General features: G+C 45.0%; 1 protein-coding gene across 3 annotated transcripts in view; it reads left to right on the forward strand.

The window, feature by feature from the left end:
• The window catches only part of ADAMTS12 (ADAM metallopeptidase with thrombospondin type 1 motif 12), a 290,253-nt gene that overhangs the window by 261,539 nt on the left and 8,701 nt on the right, over positions 1–20,013 (forward strand). For all 3 annotated transcript variants that reach the window (XM_032337657.1, XM_032337659.1, XM_032337658.1), the window contains 3 exons: positions 6,695–6,871; positions 10,101–10,244; positions 16,546–16,699. In XM_032337657.1, the coding sequence (XP_032193548.1) occupies positions 6,695–6,871; positions 10,101–10,244; positions 16,546–16,699 (475 nt within the window). The remainder of the gene's footprint in view (positions 1–6,694; positions 6,872–10,100; positions 10,245–16,545; positions 16,700–20,013) is intronic.

Consider the following 20,013-nt stretch of genomic DNA (forward strand, 5'->3'; position numbering starts at 1 on the left):
CCTGAAAGTTGTGCTGGGCAATGGACGAGACCAGTGTGGGTTGGCAGTCCTGCTCTGTCATGACCAGCATGTGACCCTGGTGCATTCACCTTAGAAACTGTGCTTCTCTCACCTCTGAGAAATAAAGTGGATGCTATTGCCTCCACTTACCTCATAGAGTTGTTACAAAGGTCAGAAAAGAGAGTGTTCGTGAAACTACTTTGTAAATGGCTGAAGACTATTCAGGGGAAATCCTGGGCCAACTTTGAGCTCCAGATGAAAGTTGCTGGAGCTCTTTAGGTGCTTCCTAACCTCTGGCTTAGGTGCTTCCTAACCTCTGGCTTCTTGGACTTGGGCCAGAAAGCTTGTAGGCAGGTGACAGCAGAGAAGGTTCTGTCAACAGAAGGACTGGCTGGAGCAGGTGTCCACTCCCCTGGACAAAGCAGACAAGGTGCTCAAAGTGTGTGTGAACTTTGGAGAACTTGACCCAGCCTGGGCCCCAGCACTCTCTGGATACTGTCATGTGCCCAGCATTACACAAGAGCTGCTTTAGATAATCAAGTCCATTTTCATCCAGCACAGGACTTTCTTTATAATTCCCACTGAGGAAACTGAAAGCTCGGGGTGTTTAAATCACTAACGCTTGCTCACACAGCTGTTACCAAACACTCCTGGTTTTAAGAAACCATCAACAGGGGGACACGTCATCTATTCAATGACAGCTTTTCAGAAAGAAGGGGAACACTGCACAATAAATATGTACATCAGTTGTAAGACGCATGCCAATTTCAGGGCATTAAAATTTGTAGGAGGAAACAAGAGGGAGTGTCATCATGCAGGAAATTTAGGAAGTGACAAAATGGGTTTGAAAAGCTTCCATTGGATTTGACTCCAAAGCGTTTCATCACCCACAGCCCCACTCACCGCCTGGTGGAACATCTTGATGCCTACCCCTTCTGAAGTTTTGTAAACTGGTGGTTTGTCAGGCCCTTTCTTTGCTTTCTGAGAACAAGCACTTCCCTTTTCATAGTTAAGTTTTAATAGACTTGATTATTTCTGAAATGAATCAGAAACCTTTTTACATTTTTTCTTGGAATATTCTGTTTTCCCTCCTCGGCAGTGTTGCCATTTTATTTTTGCAGCCTTTGACTTTTGCTGGGAAATGAGAGAAGGTGGCAGGCTTTCCTTATGGCCGTGGGTTTCATTTCTTTTTTTAAAGATTTTATTTATTTATTTGACAGACAGAGATCACAAGTAAGCAGAGAAGCAGGCAGAGAGAGAGGAGGAAGCAGACTCCCTGCTGAGCAGAGAGCCCAATGCGGGGCTTGATCCCAGGACCCTGGGATCATGGCCTGAGCTGAAGGCAGCAGCTTTAACCCACTGAGCCGCCCAGGTGCCCCATGGCCATGGGTTTCAAATATTTGCTAATGTATTTGTATATATCGCTAGTATTCCTGTCTCATTCTTCTTGCCTTTGTGTTTATTAGAGTATACAGATTGTCAATGGCATTGCTACATTTTTTTAGATCTGAATTTTTAGAACTAAATTAGTAGGGAAAGAGCTTCTTTCTTGCTAAATACAGACCATCCCCAACTTTGATATATATCATGTTCACAGGAATGTATATTACAGTCCAATGTGCAAAAGTCAAAACTTAGACTTGCATGTTACAAGGGATTCTCTGTCCCCAGAAAGCAAAAACTGAGTAGCAGGAAGATCATTATATGCTAAAAATTGCTGCTTTTATTTTATTCTTGATATAATTTGTTAAATGTCTGAACCGTAATTACCTTCTCTTAGCATCGCCAAAGGTTTTAGATTAAGGGATCCCTAAAAAATAGAGGAATGAGAATGAGTTAAAAACATTTAGGAGCACAGGAAGCACGAGCCTAAGACCACCCAAGACCACTATGGGGCTCTCCATGATGGCAGTGCCCATCTCTCTCCACCCCGCCTCTTTGCCCTAGCATTCTGATCAGCTTCCCGATCCCAAGCGAGCCTTGTTTCATAGCACTCTGCCTCCTTACATGCCATTCTCTCCATCTTGATTGTCCCCCACCCTCTTTTGCCAGCTGAGTGAGCGCCTACTTATCCTATATGCTTCAGCTCAAACTTCAGCTCCTTTATTTAGACCTTTCCTGACCTCTTCAGGTGAAACTGCCCACCTCCTCCATTGTGCCCTCAGTAGATCATGAGCAACTCATGATGTGATATTTATATTAAATATAGCCTTTAGTCCTCCTTCTCATTTATGTAACTCTCGCCTCCTATTGGATTGGAATATAGAGCCTGGAACATAGAAATGTCTAATAACTGGAAGGGACGTGGGGGTGGCATGGGAGAGAGATGGAAGGAAGGGTGAATTTTGTTCAACTGTTCAACTTCGAATTTTTGGAATGAACTATTTAATCTTAAGCGTCTTAGGAAACTGTTCAGCATAAGGAAAGGAACAGGAATGAATTTTTTTTGTATCCCAATTTAGTATTTAGTATTTAGTATTTCCAAGTTCAACCTGGAAAGCAAGTAAGTATTCTGAAATCAGAACAGAATACAAATGCAGTGACCCCATACTTCACACCACTCCAGAATGTTGGGATAGTCTAATCGTCTCGTCTATCCTCCTTTCCACACCAGTGGAGAAACAGAGGCTGAGAGACAAGAAGTGGTTAACCCACACTAAGGTAGCCCCTTGCTGTCAGGGTCACACCTGAATGAAATCTCCCAACCCTGTGCTCGAGCATCTCACTGTACCTGACTGAGCAATCTGTGTGAGTCCAGCACGAAACGAGTATCGTGATGACTTCACACATCAAAAACAACACTAGTCATCAGGGAGATTCAAATTGAAACCACATTGAGATATCACCTTACTCCAGTTAGAATGGCCAAAATTAGCAAGACAGGAAACAACATGTGTTGGAGAGGATGTGGAGAAAGGGGAACCCTCTTACACTGTTGGTGGGAGTGCAAGTTGGTGCAGCCACTTTGGGAAACAGTGTGGAGATTCCTCAAGAAATTAAAAATAGAGCTTCCCTATGACCCTGCCATTGCACTACTGGGTATTTACCCCAAAGATACAGATACAGATGTAGCGAAAAGAAGGGCCATCTGTACCCCAATGCTTATAGCAGCAATGGCCACGGTCGCCAAACTGTGGAAAGAACCAAGATACCCTTCAACGGACAAATGGATAAGGAAGATGTGGTCCATATGCACTATGGAGTATTATGCCTCCATCAGAAAGGATGAATATCCAACTTTTGTAGCAACATGGATGGGACTGGAAGAGATTATGCTGAGTGAAATAAGTCAAGCAGAGAGAGTCAATTAGCATATGGCTTCACTTATTTGTGGAGCATAACAAATAGCATGGAGGACATGGGGAGTTAGAGAGGAGAAGAGAGTTGGGGGAAATTGGAAGGGGAGGTGAACCATGAGAGACTATGGACTCTAAAAAACAGTCTGAGGGTTTTGAAGGGGCGGGGGCTGGGAGGTCGGGGTACCAGGTGGTGGGTATTAGAGAGGGCACGGATTGCATGGAGCGCTGGGTGTGGTGCAAAAACAATGAGTACTGTTACGCTGAAAAGGCATAAAAAATTAAAAAACAACAACAACATAAGGGAGAATCGTGATTTCATTCTGTCTCTGCCAGTGGCCCCTATAAGCTAAGGGTATTTTTCATGCTAACTTGATCTGGTCTGCAGATCGCACTGTTGAGCTGAGGTGCTAAGCGGAAAATGGGACCATTTGATCCCAGGAGGGCACTGGCCAGGTTTTGTTTTCATTGGTCTGACTCTTGTGCTCAGTCTGGTCCACAGGCGCCAGGTTAGGAAACCATAAATCCAAATGACCCTCCTCTAGGGCAAGAAGAAAATGAACATAATAATTGGCATTCAGCATACAAGGCAAAACAGCATTAGGAATGGAGTGATTTAATATCCTGCCCCTTCTCTATTGCTAACTGAACTAGATGTTGTTTTGAAAATGGAATGAAAGTCATAGATTTAGTGAGGGTCTTCCCTTGTTATTTACTTCAGCATATTAATAAAGTTCATTTCCCATTGACTGTGAATAACAAAAGGGAAATGCTAATTTGAAAATTAAATTTTGGAATAACAGATTGCAACAGCAAATGAAAAAAAGGAAAATAAAATCCCATTTCATACTTAACTCTTATAAAATTCCCTTGTCCTAATAAAGATCCCTGTTGCTTTACTATGTGTTATTTCCCAGAAATCTGTTTTGTCAAACAAAGGGCTGCTTTGTGTGGAAATTATTAGCATGTCTCCTCATTTGTTCTGTGGCTGATTTCAAACTGGCAGTTACTTTTTCCTCAGCAGGAGACTTGATCCCAGGAGACTCGATCCCAGGACCCTGGGATCATGACCTGAGCTGAAGGCAGATGTTTAACTGTCTGAGCCACCCAGGCACCAAGAAAATACGGTTTTTATTTTATTATTTTATTTTATTTTATTTGTGTGGGGGGGGTGGTTATTATTTGGCATATGTTGATTATTTCTAAGAAGCTAAACATTCAGTTTATGGAAGCATTAGAGCATCAGTCTGTCCCTTGTCACATGGGCCAGCATCTTTCTATGTGACAGCCCAAGGTTGAAGTCGGATGACTTGGTACAATGTGCAGGTGGCGGAAGGGAAAACCGTACTGAAAGTTTTGAGGAATTTTCTTTCACCATCCCAAACCCTGCAATTAGGGTTATTCCACCACAGCCAGAAAGAGCATAATTATTCACCATGTAGAGAGGGGCCAAATGTACCTAGAGCAACAGACACACTTTCTTGCTGGTACATTCTCTCAACCAAGACTGCTAATGAGATCATAGCTGGGGGGATGGGAAGGCTAAAGACACTTTTCATCTCCACAGCAACCACAGGTCACTTCAGCCTCCCAGAAACTCCCGGGTTACCCATTTCTCCAAATCTGTGCATGTGTTCAGCAAGCCTGTGTGGAGCATCCGTGCGATGCCTGGCCGCATGCCGGGTGCTGGGGATGCAGTGGTAACCAGAGCAGATAGGGTTCCAATTTCATGGCTGTGAGAGTGTAAGTAAAAGGACACACAGAGTGAGTAAAAATGGTTCCACATTTCAAGTTCTTGTGATAGAAACAGATAAGGAGCTGAGAGACATAAGAAGAGGGAGAGTCTCCTTTGGATAAAGGCTTTCCAGGAAGGCCTCTTTGAGGAGAGGACATTTCAACTGAGGCCTAAAAGGAAGAGCGGTAGCAGATAATGTGAAGGGTAGAGGGAGGAACATTCGGGACATAAGGACAACAGGGAGGTACTCTTTTTTTTTTTTTAATAAATATTTTATTTATTTATTTGACAGAGAGAGAGAGAGAGATCACAAGTAGGCAGAGAGGCAGGCAGAGAGCGAGGAGGAAGCAGGCTCCCTGCTGGGCAGAGAGCCCGATATGGGGCTTGATCCCAGGACTTTGAGATCATGACCTGAGCTGAAGGCAGAGGCTTAACCCACTGAGCCATCCAGGTGCCCCCAGGGAGGTACTCTTAACCCACAGAGAGTCTGGGGGAAAGCGCTGAGGAGCACAGGGGTCTGTTTCCATCCCTCCTACCTCGGGTCCCCAACTGAGTGTGTGGGTGACAAGACAGGCCAGGCAAGGACAGGACTAGGAGAGACCAGAAGACGGGGGCAAGATGAATGGAAGGGATCAGTAGACACTAATATTCTGAAGACACCCGAGACCATGTCTTGGAAGCTTGAGTTCTGATCAAGTATAACGCAGGTGGAGGATGGAGTAGCTTCCAGAATCCAAGAGGTCAGGGAGTAGGACTGCTTCTGAAGAGGCCGTGTCAGCTGTGGTTTAGGGGATGGGACCCTAGTGCGCCAGTGTTACCATGACATTAAAGAGTCAGCAGCGTGCTGGTGAACCGTGCTCTTTCCTGAGACACAGCAGGCCATGGGGGCTGCCATGCAAGGTGGCTGATGCCGACACCTATGCAGTGAGGAGGGCCTCATGATGGCTTTCCATGAATCTGTGCCGAACAAATGCTCAGTGAAGAAGGCAGGGGGTGTCGGCTGTGGGAGGAAGGATGGCGGTAGAGACAAGCTCACTCTTGTGAGCCAAACCACTGGGCAGTTACTCCAGTCATTTCCCTCATTCAGGCCCTTCACATGACCAAGGGTGACCCATCCTGCCTTCAGAGTCATGGAGCAAACAGGTTTTTGGCAGGATTCTGAGGGAGAGGTGGGCATGGCTTGGCAGAGTCGTCCCCTTGTGAGCAGCCCCATTCACAGGATGACTCCACACCAGAGAGTCGGGCCACCCACTGAGGCTGACGCTGCGCCAGTAGACACCCGACCCCAGGGTCCGTGATCTTCACCACAGCCCTGGGAGACACAGTTACATCCCGGTTTCCAAGTATGGCGCCTGAGGCTCAGAATGTTTCTGAGACTTGCCCAACGCCTCATGACAAGCGAGTGACAGAACAGGACTTGCCATTCAGTTCCTATAAGTCCCTGCCTGTATTTTCTGAGATGGGTGGCCCCATGTTTGGGAGCTGCTTGGGTGACTTCCTTTCCAGGGCCTGTGAGAGAAGCAGGTCACTTGAGCTAGACTTGCCCCTTCTTCATGCCTGGAAGCCTGGAACTTCATGGTTCTCTGCAGAAGCCCCCTGGAATTCAGGGGAATGGAAGCCTGACACCAGGGACTCGTGTAACCCCCTTGTCTCCTCCGTGCAGTGCTCCAGAAACTGCAGCGGGGGCTTCCAGATCCGGGAGATTCAGTGTGTGGACAGCCTGGACCACCGCAGCCTGAGGCCATTTCACTGCCGGTTCCTGGCCGGCATTCGTCCCCCACTGAGCATGAGCTGCAACGTGGAGCCCTGCAAAGAGTGGCAGGTGGAGCCCTGGAACCAGGTACGGCCTCCACTTACGTCATCCCCAGCCCCGGCCAGCATCAGTCTCTGCATTACTTTGCGAGTCTAGAAGTCAGGGGAGGCCGCATGTGCCTTGTGACAATGACCAGCCTCCAGTCAGTGGCCCCGCACTGTCCACACAGGAGGCTGAATAGGAACTTGAAGACTACATTGTGTGGCTTCAGCTATGACAATTCAGCATTTTAGCACAACCCAGTCTCCCAGTGGATATACTGGGCAGAACTGGGGTCCGTGTCAGGGAGATGCTCACAGACCACTCTGATGAGAGCCCCTGAGGGCAGAGCCTCCCATGCCTCTGCTAGGCCTCTGCGGTTGAGCTGGGGGTCATGGCCAGCTCCTTCCCACACACAGTGTATTTTAGAGTTCCACCTCTTAATTCAGTGCCCAGATTGCTGTTCACACAAATAAAAGGAAGTGTGTTTGTGCCTGTGTGCCCTCTGCTTTGTGAGGGCCCAGGTTCCTCTGGGTCTTTGTCCTACTTCAGCACACAAAAGTGAAGTGACTGCTCTTCTGTGAAGTATGATGATGTCGTTTGCCAGTAGACAAATACCGCGACAGCTCCAGGCAGCTCCCAACCTTATCTGTGCACAGTAAGAAGAAGAGAGAAAAGGAACCCAGCATATTTGGAGTATGTCTATGGGCTAGGCGTTTTGCCCGTGATACGTGGTGTGACACTCACAGTGACCTAAATGGTAGGCTTTATTACTTCCATGGTATAGGTGAAGAAATTGAGACTCAGAGATTAAGAAACTTACATGAGTTCACACAACTAGAAAATAAATGGTGGGCTGTTAGTTTCAGTACAAGGCAGATTCCAGTGCCTGTGTTCTTTCTACCACAGAAATCCACCCAGTCAACATTGAACAAAGAGTGAACTGAGGAGAAGGAGTGAATCAGTGACTATTTGCCGGAAATGGGGGGCGGGGAGGGGGGTTGGAGACCACACCTTCCACGGGTTCTGGAAAGGAAAGTGGTGAACCACAAGTGTGAGACACAGAGTTAGTGCTAAAGCTTACAGAATAATGTCCCCCCATCCCAAAGTCACTTCCAGTCTACATATCAAGCAACCATGTTGATTCCTGAGGCTCTGGGCCAATACCTGTGATTTCCGGGGCAGCAGCTACCACTGTCCCTTCTTTCTCCTCCTTACCGGCTTAGTTCTAGAGCACATAAAATGCCTGCTCCTCTCATGCTGTGGACCTCTAAGCTCTCCACATATGATGAACCTGGTGACAGCTTTCAGAATCCAGGGATTTGCAGAGGGGCCTTGTGAGAGAAGTGCATCTGCAGGTTTTTAAAGAGAAATCAGATCTGCCCTCTGATTATGAAGAAGATGTATCCTGGGAGCCCCAGTCAGGAGCTGTTCCCTCAAGGGCTTCCGCCACCCTCCTTTCTGAATTAGTACTCTCATTCAAGCCTGCCACACAATTGAAAGACTTCCCTCTGAGGGAGATGGAAAATGCAAAAATCATTTTGAGTGTTTCTCTGGAGCTTTTGAAGGTCTGGACTACCCATGAGGCTGCTTTGTCTGTACGCACTCACAGTCTACCATCCTGAGAATACTGTGGGCCCCCTTGGACATGTCAGATGTCCCAGACAACCAGCACGGAAGAAGCCTTTCTGCTATGGGGATGTCTCTGCAGGAGAGCTTCTCACACTTTAGCACACTTCAGAATCACCCGGAGGGTTTGTCAACACACAGATGGCTGGACCCCACCCCCGGAGTGTCCAATTTGGAGGTCCAGGGTGGGGCCTCAATTCTGCATTTCTAGCAAGTACCCAGAAGATGCTACAGTTGCTGGTCCAGAGACCACACTTGGAGAAGCCCCGGCGTATACTTTCTTCACCTCCTTTCTTGGGACATGACATGGCCAGATGGCTCTGAATATATGCACACATGTAGGTATATGCACATGTGCAGGTTGTGAGGAAGCTACACAGATTCTAGAAATGAGCCGGTAAGGAGAAAGAAAGGACAGTGGTGGATGCTGTCCCAGAAATCACAGGTATTGACCCAGAGCCTCAGGAGGCAACATGGCTGCTTGGCATGTAGACAGGAAGTGTCTTTAGGGAGGGGGGACATTCTTCTGTAAGCTTTGATGCTAACTCTGCATCCTACACTTGTGGTTTACCACCTTCCTTTCCAGAGCACATGGAAGGTTTGGTCCCCAACCCTCCCCATCTCCCCCATCTGAAATGGGGGATCCCTTCTCTTCTCTCCTCCTGTAGAATAAATGGGAAAAAACATGTTGACCCTCGAAGTTGGACTATAGTGAAAGTAATAGATCAGTTCTTTTATTGAGCAGAAGGCATTGATTGCATATGATGATTGCGTTTTCTAGACCACCACCGCTCACGTCGTGCCTGAACGTAATGGGCAAGATGTGGCCAGCCATAAATTGCTTTGTGGTTGCTGTTGTTGTTACCATACCATAATTAAGATTTTTCAAAGTACTTTCCAAAGCTTCTTGGTGGATAATGTAATTTCCTCCTAGAAGCCTTAGGAAAGTGAGAATATGATCTTATGTAATTATATTAGTGAGCAAAAATCTGACACGTTTTGGAGTTGTCTCCCTTTAGGAATCCAGCTTGTCATCTCAAATTTACTTTTGCAAGCATGACAGTTGGTGGATCAGACCCCAGGGCAAACCTATCCAGGCCCCTATTCAAAGCCATGGACCCATTTAATTCTAAAACATTTTGTAGTGGGAAAGGAGGACTCAATCCCATTTCAAGAGGAGATGAACAACACTGTATTGCAAATGTGTGCTCGCTGTTTGCACTGTTGGAGCTAATCATAATAAAGACATCTACATTTTACAGTTTGGTTTCTAGATACCTGTTCCAGAAGGCAGAATGCAGATAACATAATGTCCATTCTGGAAGGACCACTCATTCAGGTTTTTAACCAGAATTCCTTCTGTGTGACCTCCAGTTCTATGTTACATTGAACTATGTGGCATCTTCTGATTATTTTTTCTCCTCTTCAGATCCTCAGAATTTCCTTTATTAATTTCCTTCTTTCTCTTTAATTTTTGATTCATCACTGTTATGTAGTCATTATAAGGAACCTGCACAGATTCCAATATAGACACTAATATTCTTATTGGCACTGTAGACAACAAAAATGATAATAAAAAGGTCTTCCCTTATCACTGAAAAGGTCACTCTGTGATTTTTTACCTAAACTTGTCCCTGTTCTACATCAGTGTTCCAGGTCCTGTGGAGGCGGAGTTCAGGAGAGAGCAGTGACTTGCCCAGGAGGTCTCTGTGACTGGAAGAAAAGGCCCACACCCACTGCCCCCTGCAACAGCCACCCTTGTTGTCACTGGGTCACTGGGAACTGGGACCTGGTAAGAGTCAATTACATTCCCTTCTATTTATTTTAGTCTTTTAAAAAATAGCATTGTTTTGTTTTGATTTCAAAGGTAAGATATATTCATTGTCAATGTTCAGCATCTCCACTGGTTTATAGAGGGTTTCTGTGCATTTTAGTTCTGGTACTTTTCTGCCATTAATACCTCTAAATCTGCTAGAAGGTCATCCTTAGCTGATGTGTGGCCAGTGTTTATGTCATGAACTCAGAAGAGAAAGGTTCAAATACCGTCAGAAGACAACAGATCAAATACCAATATTATCCCAGAGGCAGAAAGCCTAAGGAAAGACAGTTTTGGGTCCCAGCACCTTGGATCCTGGGGCTTGTCCTGAAGCAATCAAGAGTGGATACACACTGCAGCTTGAGGCTTAGCCTGATTTTGTGAGTTTCAGATCTTGTCAAACCACAGATCATCTTGCCAGATAGCCAGCCTGTTGGATGGAGAGACAAACAAAAAATTAAACTGCCAATAGGGAAAAGATTTATTGTTGTCACAAAGTTTAGTTGTTATGTAAATAACTGTATCCGTGACACTGAAAATGAAGAAAATTCTGCCATAGACAGTTTCTGCCATCAATCTGATGGGTCATATCCTGGATTCTCTAGAAAATACAGTCTTAAGGCCAAATCTGATACCATGTCAAGGAAGTGGAGGTGATAGGAAAGAGGAAGGAGACAGGAAAGGAGGGGAATTGAATATAAGGTGGTACGTTACCAGACTGACCTCTTGTCTTAAACGACTGCTGTTTGGGGTCAGGGACAACTGGTTGCTCTTAAAAGAAGGTCTTCTAAAACCTGTGTGAACTACTGCCTCTTAGGGTAGTTTGTCTGGGGACAGGAAGGGAGGAAATGACCCTATTGGCTCCTATCTCTGGGGATTGTGGGTAAAAAGTGTCCTCTCAGATGACTAATATCCCCTGTCATCCTGGGTTATTCACGTGTGGGCAATGGGAAGACCCCACCATGTCCCACATCTCAACAAGAAAAGCCCAGAGTCGGGAGGTGAGAGGTACACAGCATGGACATGGGAGGTGCAGCTCAGTGGGTTGGGCTGTGCTTTCATGAAGCTGGTTACCACCTCAGTGGGGACGGATCAAAGGCCAACAGCTGGAAGACGGGGAGCCATGAGGATCTGATATACAAATCCCTCAACCATTAATATTTTTAAAGTGCCTTGTTCTTGTGTATTTTGATTATTCTGACATAGGCCATCATAGTATTTTGCTGCACATAATGTCCTCGGATATTTTGCAGCTGCTATATCCTTATTGATCGGCATTGTTCAGAGCGCTGTGGTGGCTCCTGCATGCCCATGATCAGTTCACTTGCTGGCATGTGGTCTTGGAAAAGGCTTCTGCTGGTACATCCAACTCAAGGTTGTGCTGGTCTCTGGATATCACCCACTCAAAGCCAGGAAGAACAAGATGATTCATTCTTGCTAAAGGGACATTGCACATGAATCATTTACCCTGCAAAAATATTTTTTTTAATGCACTGTTTATTATTTTCATAGCTTGAAAAAATGCCCAGGAGGCAAAGAAGAATGATGTCAGCTACTTCATTAGATAGCCAGCGCACATAGTACCTTCTGTGAATTCCCTATTTCTACTGGCATCTAATGCTGCTTCCTGATGAATGACCAAAAGAGACACTGGTGTCACGTGCAATTGTAATTTTTTTCATGTAAATGTAATTTAATCACTTTATATTTGGGCATCTCACAGTATCTCCCTCAGAAAATTACTTTATTTCCCTTTTCACTAGAAATTCAGTTACTCTAAAACTGAATTTCTTCATCCATCATTGATTTCAGAACCTGAGAAGATAATACCTAATGAATAAATGCATGTTGCAGATTAGGCTCCTCAAAAATACCCTGGGAAGTGCCTGGAGGGCTCAGTTGGTTAAGCCTCTGCCTTTGGCTCAGGTCATGATCCCAGAGTCTGAGGATTGAGCCCTATGTCAGGCTCCCCCCTCTCTCTCTATCAAATAAATAAATAAAACCTTAAAAAAAATATATCCTGGAACCATGGATAACAATATAAGGATCACTAACCAAATCACATGTGATCCTTAGAAGATAATTGATGTAACATAAACTATCATGAACATGTTAAAAATTTGGACCCCCTTCGGGAATACAAAATCCCACAGAAGATTAACAACTACAGATGGACATTTATAAGTCTGTCAATTCCCTGAGGCTCTAGTACCTCGTTGTTCATTGTAAAGGAAAGCTGACCAATATTCTTTCTGGCAGGAAAGATAATGATAGCCCAGCAAATGTTACAGTAATGATGTGTGAAGCATATCCTGCTCTTAGGGAACTCACTGAGAAGATGAAATTGTCAAAAACAGCCCACTTTGCTCTAAGAATGCAGTCCGCTTCTCATTTTGGCACTTAGGTAGCATCCAGGTTGTAAAATGAGATTTTGTATGGTTGTTGTTCTTCAATTTCCAGCACATTTTTTCAATTATAATCATCTTCTGGAGTTAGAGCAGAAAGCATTAAAATCATGGAAAAACTTAAAATACATAAATTCACCCAACAGTTCTACCTATAACAGTTTTTCCCACAAATATACCATCAAACATAATCTTAGCTGACGATAAAGATGTTCATTGCCATAGTGTTTGTAATAGCAATTCTTAAAAATAACGTAATATCCTCTGATAGAACTGGTCAGTCTATTAATTTGTTATAGTTCATCCCTTTTAAGAATGAGGTAGACTCATATTTCTGAGTTGTAAAACTTACTAACAACAGAAATTCAAGATTTCTTTAGAGTGAGTTAGAGGTAACTGCCTCCTGGAAGTGGATGTGAGTTAAAGTTTCCCTGGAAGAGCCATGGGTCAGAAAGTCATCAGTTGTGCATGTCAAAGATGAGGGGACTTGAAGGGTGGCTAACACCTACCAAGCCAGCCTTTGGGATTGCTCTTGACCTCCAGTTCCTATAATTAAGTGAAGAAGGCCAATTGTTAGAGTGCAAGTAACACATGCAGATGGGTTGAACATATACATTTGCCTCTGTTCCCCAAACTGCATTAAATAGAAGATGTGAAAATTAAAAGTGCCACAAATCCACAAAGACAAGAGAACAGGACGCAATATCTTAGGAGTCAATAAAATTTTGGAAGCTAGAAGCAGATAGCCAAACTTAAAGTTGACTTAGCGTGGTAGAGAAAGCCAAGAACTGTCCATAGCAGAGATTTTCTCTGAGGCAGCTGTTGCGGGGGGACATGGGAGGGGGTTGGGGGTTGGGGGATGAGAGTTGGTTGAAAGTTTGTAAAGAGAGACATTTGGCTCTTAAGATCTTTCCTGACCACAGCATAGAAGTCTTCTTGCTGGAGAAGTAAACCAAGATAGACCTTGGAATCAGTCATGATTGGTGAGGACAAAAGAACTTCTCTCACCATTGATTAAGTGAAAATATACACAGTACATACTGTCCTCCTTTCCTCGATAGAGCTCCACAAAGGCAGGGGACAGAGTTAGCCTCGAGAGAAAAAAAAACCCACACAACATAGATCTCTTCCCAATCACTTCATATAAAGCTACCTTTCAGTAAGTGCTGCCACCCATGAAACTTCCAGTCAGCTCACAGGTACCTCATCGTAAGTCAATAGCCTAGGATTACTGGACATTGAAAAAATTCTATCACACCAAAGACAAAATAACAAACAGAACAAAAGAAACCCCAAGGAACAGAGACCTTGAAAGAAACATCAAACTCCTCTCCCCCACCAACAAACTATATCTCTTCAGAGAAACAAGAGATGACATCCATGACCTAGCTTCCTAGTACAGCTATATAAAAAGAGTATTCAGAGAATATAAGAAAAACTTAAAATTTTTTAGAATAGCAAAAGTAAAAAAAGTAGGTAGAGGATTGGGAAAATAATGTGGAGAAATCTCTCAAGAAAAGGAGAACAGGGACAAACAGAAAATATGAAAGATAAGAAAAGTAGAGGATCAGACCAGGAGATACAATATCAAAATAATATTCCAAAAAGGGAGAATAGAGATGGGCTAGAAATGAAGTGATGAAAGAAATAGTAGAAGAAAATTTTCAGATTGGGAAGACATGAGTCTCCATGCCCATTAAATGCTACAAGACAAAGAAAAGTCAGGAGAGAGGAGGGCGTTTCTACACCAGCAGAAGTAGCAAACAAATCTGACTTTCCATGGTTGTTACCATGACTGAACTCAAGGATATCTCCTGTGCACTTAGAACTGGGCCTACCATGCATTAGTAGTGAGTGCAAGAAAATTATTCAGTAAAGATGCTTACATTAGTTTTAAGACCTCTAGTGGTTCCTCCACTTCATAGATCTCCATGCCATCCATGTTGGCTGAGTGGTAGTGAACCAGAGATTTATAGCTTCTCACAGGTGAATCTTTGCTAGTCACCTGCTGAACCCTCGGAATCAACATTTCCCAACAGGCCAGTTTAAGCTGAAGAGAAACCCGGGGCTCTGATTGAATAGGCATCCAGGACTGAATGAGACTGGCATGGAATTCAGCTAATCAGCGTTAGCCCCATTCTTATTTTGGGATGCTCAGTTCTACACCAAGATTCCCTATTGTTGCTGGTTCCAAAAGAAGCGGAACTGAGTGTGGAGAGAGGTGTAGCTTCTCTCTAAATCCCCAAACTCACAGTATTACTACCATTAACAAAACCCAAATTAGCCACCATGGTTCCTGCTTAATCCTCCAATAAATTACAACATAAATTCATGCATCTTCTTTACTCAAAAGTCATTTTTTTTTGAGTAATAAATGCATGGACAGCTTATTTTTGTGCTTGGCTTGGAATTAGTTCTTGCATCTTCATCTGTTCTGCCCAAGAGGGCCTAGAGCACTCCAGCACCCAGAACCAGCCCAGCCTGGTTCCATCAGACCCTTAGGAGAAGAGAGCAGGAAAGGAAGTCATTTATTTATCTAACAGCATTATTTTACATAGAAAGAAAGTGAGAAGTTGAGTAAATGATCCAGGACAATGTAAAGTAAGTGGAAAGCCCATCTCTGGCATCCTGGTCCAGGACCTGCCAGATTCTGGCTGATTAACTTCCCTTGTTCTTCCCACGGGCCTCTGTTGCACACGTCTATTTCTTCGGGATCAGCTCAGTAGTTGTTTCTTACTGGTTTCTGCCCTCTTGGAGGTTTTGATTATATAAGAAAGAAAAGGCTAAAAGTAATAAAACATGAAATAGATGTTAATCATTAGAGTATCTGGGGTCCACAATAGCCAAAATGTGGAAGCAACCCAAGTAATCATCGATCGATGAATGGGTAAACAAAGTGTGGTATAAACAGACAATGGAATATCATTCCACCTTAAAAGAAATTCTGGCACTTGCTGTAATGTACAGGAATCTTGGAGACTTTACACTAATTGAAATCAGCAAGGACCAAAGAGCAAATATCGTATGATCCCACTTAGATGAGGTATCTACAAAGGTCAAATTCATAGATACAAAAAATAGAATGGTGGTTGCCAGGGGTTAAGACTGGGGCTGGGAGATGGAGGAGTTCTTATTTAATGGAAACAGTGTTTCAATTTGGAAAGATGAGAAAGTTCTAGAGATGGATAGAGGTGATGATTGCACAACAGTGAGAATGCACTTTTAAGGCACTGGATACTAAAAAACAGTTAAAAAAGTGGATTTTATGTTCTGCAGATATACACAATAAAAAGACTTTTTTTTTTTTTTAAGAGTATATGTGTTAAGTACAGACAAAGGTTCTCACAGCCCCAGGAATCACAGGCCACTTTTGCAGGCCAGAGAACTCCCTTCGGCTTATGGGCAGCTGCTTCACGACACTCTGGTGCCCTCTTGCCTGTGTGGCTTGAGGCCACAACAAGATCAAGCTGGGCCCATTTCACGTTCTCTCTCCTTCCCTCCATGGTTTTCTTCTCTCATTTCTCTTTCCTCACATCTGATTCCCAGCCCCAAGTCAAAATGAGTGCAGAGAAGCTGGATTTCTGAGGCACCAGGACCTAGACACGAAATTTTGTTCTATTTTTTTCCTGCTGTTCCACCTTTGTCCACATTCTTCAGGGAACCCCATAGTAAATTAAGCCGAATTCAGTCCACAGTCAGTAGTGTAGACTCCTCCTCAATTCACATTTCCAGATGACTAGTGCTTTATGCCCTGACTCCTTCGAGACAATTCCTGGTCATGGAGACTTTCCCCTGCTTGAGCACAGTGGCGTTAGCGATCCCGTTGTGCCGTGGGGAAGACTTGTGACTCTCTGCATGCCCCTCTCTTTCAGTGCACCGCTTCCTGTGGGGGTGGCTTTCAGAAGAGGACCGTCCATTGTGTCTCCTCAGAGGACAATACGACTGAAGACCGATGCCTGTGTGATCACGAGCCCAAACCTCCAGAATTCCGAAAATGCGGCCAAGAGGCCTGCAAGAAGCGTGACGGTGGGTGAATGGATGACTGCTGGGCGGGGCGAGAGCTTTTCATAAATAAGGTGTCCCGTGTGAATTCATTGTGGATGGTTTTAGTTCCCTTTGGTGCCAGGAATCTTCATGCTGAAGAGGCCAGCCAGCTCCACTCAAAGCAAGCTATCACTTTGGTGAGGTTTGACTCTAACTCCTTGAGGGGTTATCTCCTATGTTTTCCTGCCTCGGAGCGCACTCAGACTGATGTCATCCTGCACAGATGAGAATCTCTTCTGCTTTGTCAGAAAAATCTGAGAGACGTGCCCGTCCTTCTCAGGAAACCAGTCAGGGGCTGAGCGGCCCTCCCTGTCAATGCCGCACGGTCGGCTTAGCTCAGGCGCCACAGAAACAGCTCTGAGGTGCAGATTCGGTGGAAGGGATCCATTTCGGAAAAGCTCCTGAGGGAGACCCTGAGGGGAGTAGGGGCAGCAGGACAGAAGAGGGAGAAATCACAGCCAGGCCGCTGCTTCAGCCTGGTCCCACGGGAGAGCTCCGGGGGGTAAGTTGTGCGTCAGAGCCGTCTGCTCCTGAGGTCCCGGAGCTGGACTTTCACGCTCCCACACTTTTCAGCCACCGGCCAAGGGCCACCCCAGGGGAAGGGAATTTGCAGGTTAAAAGCTCTCCACATGGAGAGACAAATGAGCTCCAGCAGACACTGCGGGCACTCCTCCAAAAGAGCCAGCGTCTCTGGGTGTTAGCAGCTGAAGAACAGGGATGCTGGCACTGGGGAAGGGGGTCAGGGGTGACACATGAAAGTGGACCAACAAATCTGAGGAGGGAGACCTGAGCAGGGGAGCATCCGTGTTGTCTGCTACATCCAACCTCCACTTTCAGAAAGCTTCCCAGGTTGAATGACCTGTGGTCACCTTCGTCATGTTAAGTGTGTTGAACTCCAACCTGGAAAGGTTAAGAGGCCTGTTCGTGAATACATGGAGGGCTGATGGCAGAGCCAGAGTCTCAGGCCAGGTCTCCTTCTCTTCACAGGCCTTGCTCTCTCGGGGGTGGAAGGAATCCAGTGTTGGAATCAGACAGCAATGGGTGTGGGTCCCCTAGCAGCCCCTTTCTATCTCTGTGACCTTGGCAAGTTATGTAATGCTCTGAGCCTGTTTCCTTTTGGCTCTAAGGAGAATAATAACACAGGCCTTGTAGAGGTATTGTGAAGATTTTAAATAGCAGGTATTGAGTGGGTTTGAAAAGAAAAAATTCCACCAACAAACCAGTTCGATTACCTCCCTCGGGCACCTTACTTCATTTCAATAGACTAACAGTTTTCTGAATAGGTCCGAGCATGAATTCTAATGTCTATTCCATTGGTGTCTGGGGCTTCACTGATATGTAAGGTTTTTTTAATTAAATTAAAAACCTACAGAGAAGGTTTTTAGGTAGGGAGAGAGGATTTTTTTGATAGTTACATCCATTATAAAGTAGAGAATGCCTCTTTTAGATGTAGTCCTGAGATAGGGATTTAGAGGGTCAGGCTGAATTTACTCTGTCCCTCGTTCAAGAGCTGACTACTAGACAGCAGCACCTAAGAGAAAACTCTTGAAAACCATCATGTTGGTGGTCCCCAGTGGTAGTCGTGTTCTGAAGATTCTTCAGGATGAGAGGTAGTGAAGGCTGCGGTCTGTGAATCTATTCCTTGCCTCCTTCCAAGGACTGAGGGGGCGGGTATTCCACAGAGACCCCCATTAGAGTTGGTACCCGAGAAGATTTTCCCTAGAAGTTGCTTGTTGACAAATCGTGCTCTTCCTCAGCACATATTTGCTAGACCCTGACCAACTCCATGCAAACATAATGTCAGTCAAGAAACAAAGCCGCAACCCAGCAACACTGAGAAGGGAAGTAAGGATGTTACAAGAGTTCTTGGAAAGGCATTGACTGCAAACTGGGGAGAGCAGGGAAGGCCTGTGGAGGAAGTGAAGGATGAGGAGACGGGTCAGGCAGGAGGTTCCTGGAGAGACTTTCGGTTTCTGCAGTAAGCAGGAAGAATACAAGGTCATGGCGCAGAAGCCTAACTCAAGCTCTCTGAAGGTCAAGGGAAGTTAGAAAAGGTAGGGCTGAAGGGGAAAGCTGGAGCTTAGGAAGCATGCCAATGAGTTTGGACTTTATCTTCAGGGCAGAAGGGGCAAAGGGGCACTGGAATATTCTAGACAAGGGTGTGGAGATGAGAACATCATGCTGGATGCCACTGAAAGGTAGACAAGGAAGACTACTTCGTAGACGCAGCTGTCCCCCACGCCAGAGATAGATGTGATATAAGCTGGTGTGGTAGATGTGCAGGTGGAGAGAAGGAAGTAGATTCAAGAGCTAATGGACGGGGAGATGTGGCAGGACTCTGTTCTGGAGGGAAGATGAGGGAGGATGAGCCCAGATTTCCAACGTGGGCCACTGAATAGAGGAAGCTACCATTCACTGGTCGTCCTATGCCCAGAGTGGGTTTGGGAATGAAGAAAGGAAATGAGTTCTGTTTGGGATGTGTTTGTTGATAGGCCCATGAATCATTTAGGTAGGAGTGCCTTGTGATTGGTTTCCTACACAGATGGGAAGACCACGAGGGGGTTTTGAGCTGGAAATTCTGAATGCAATACACTGAGGGAGAAAATGTTGTGGAAGTGATTATCATGTGCAGTTACTTTCCGAACAAATTACATTTGAGGATGGCTATCATGGACCTTACTTGAAACTCTTAAGAAAAGTGCTAGGGCTTATTTTCAGAGGTGTAACTAACTTTTAGTTTTCCAGATTCTTACTACTCAAAATGTGGTCTGTGGACTGGCTGCCTTGGCCTCACCTGGGAGCTTGTTAGATGTGCAGGAGCTCAGGCCTCACTGCAGACCTGCTGAATCAGAATCTGCATTTAAACAAGATTCCCAGGTGATTTGCGCACATGAATGTTTGAGAAGCCAAAGGGCAAATTTGAGACCCTCTTCCTTTCATGTCATCTCATAACCTTCTATTGTACCATGTTTTTAAAATGTTAAGGTTATAGAACCCATCAGTGTTGTGTTGATTTTTACAAAATTGAAGCCGCAATATAGGCCTTGTTGACCACGTCCAGTGTTATGGGCTCTTATTTTTAAATTCTACGTAGATTTTGTTTTTCAAAATTTTATTTATTTATTTGAGAGAGAGAGAGAGAATGAGAAAGAGCATGAGAAGGGGGAGGGTCAGAGAGAGAAGCACACTCCCTGCCAAGCAGGGAGTCTGATGAGGGACTCGATCCTGAGACTCCAAGGTCATGGCCTGAGAGGAAGGCAGTCACCCAACCAACTGAGCCACCCAGGCACGCTAAG

The sequence above is a fragment of the Mustela erminea genome, chromosome 3 (genome assembly GCF_009829155.1).
Source record: "Mustela erminea isolate mMusErm1 chromosome 3, mMusErm1.Pri, whole genome shotgun sequence".
NCBI lineage: Eukaryota > Metazoa > Chordata > Mammalia > Carnivora > Mustelidae > Mustela > Mustela erminea.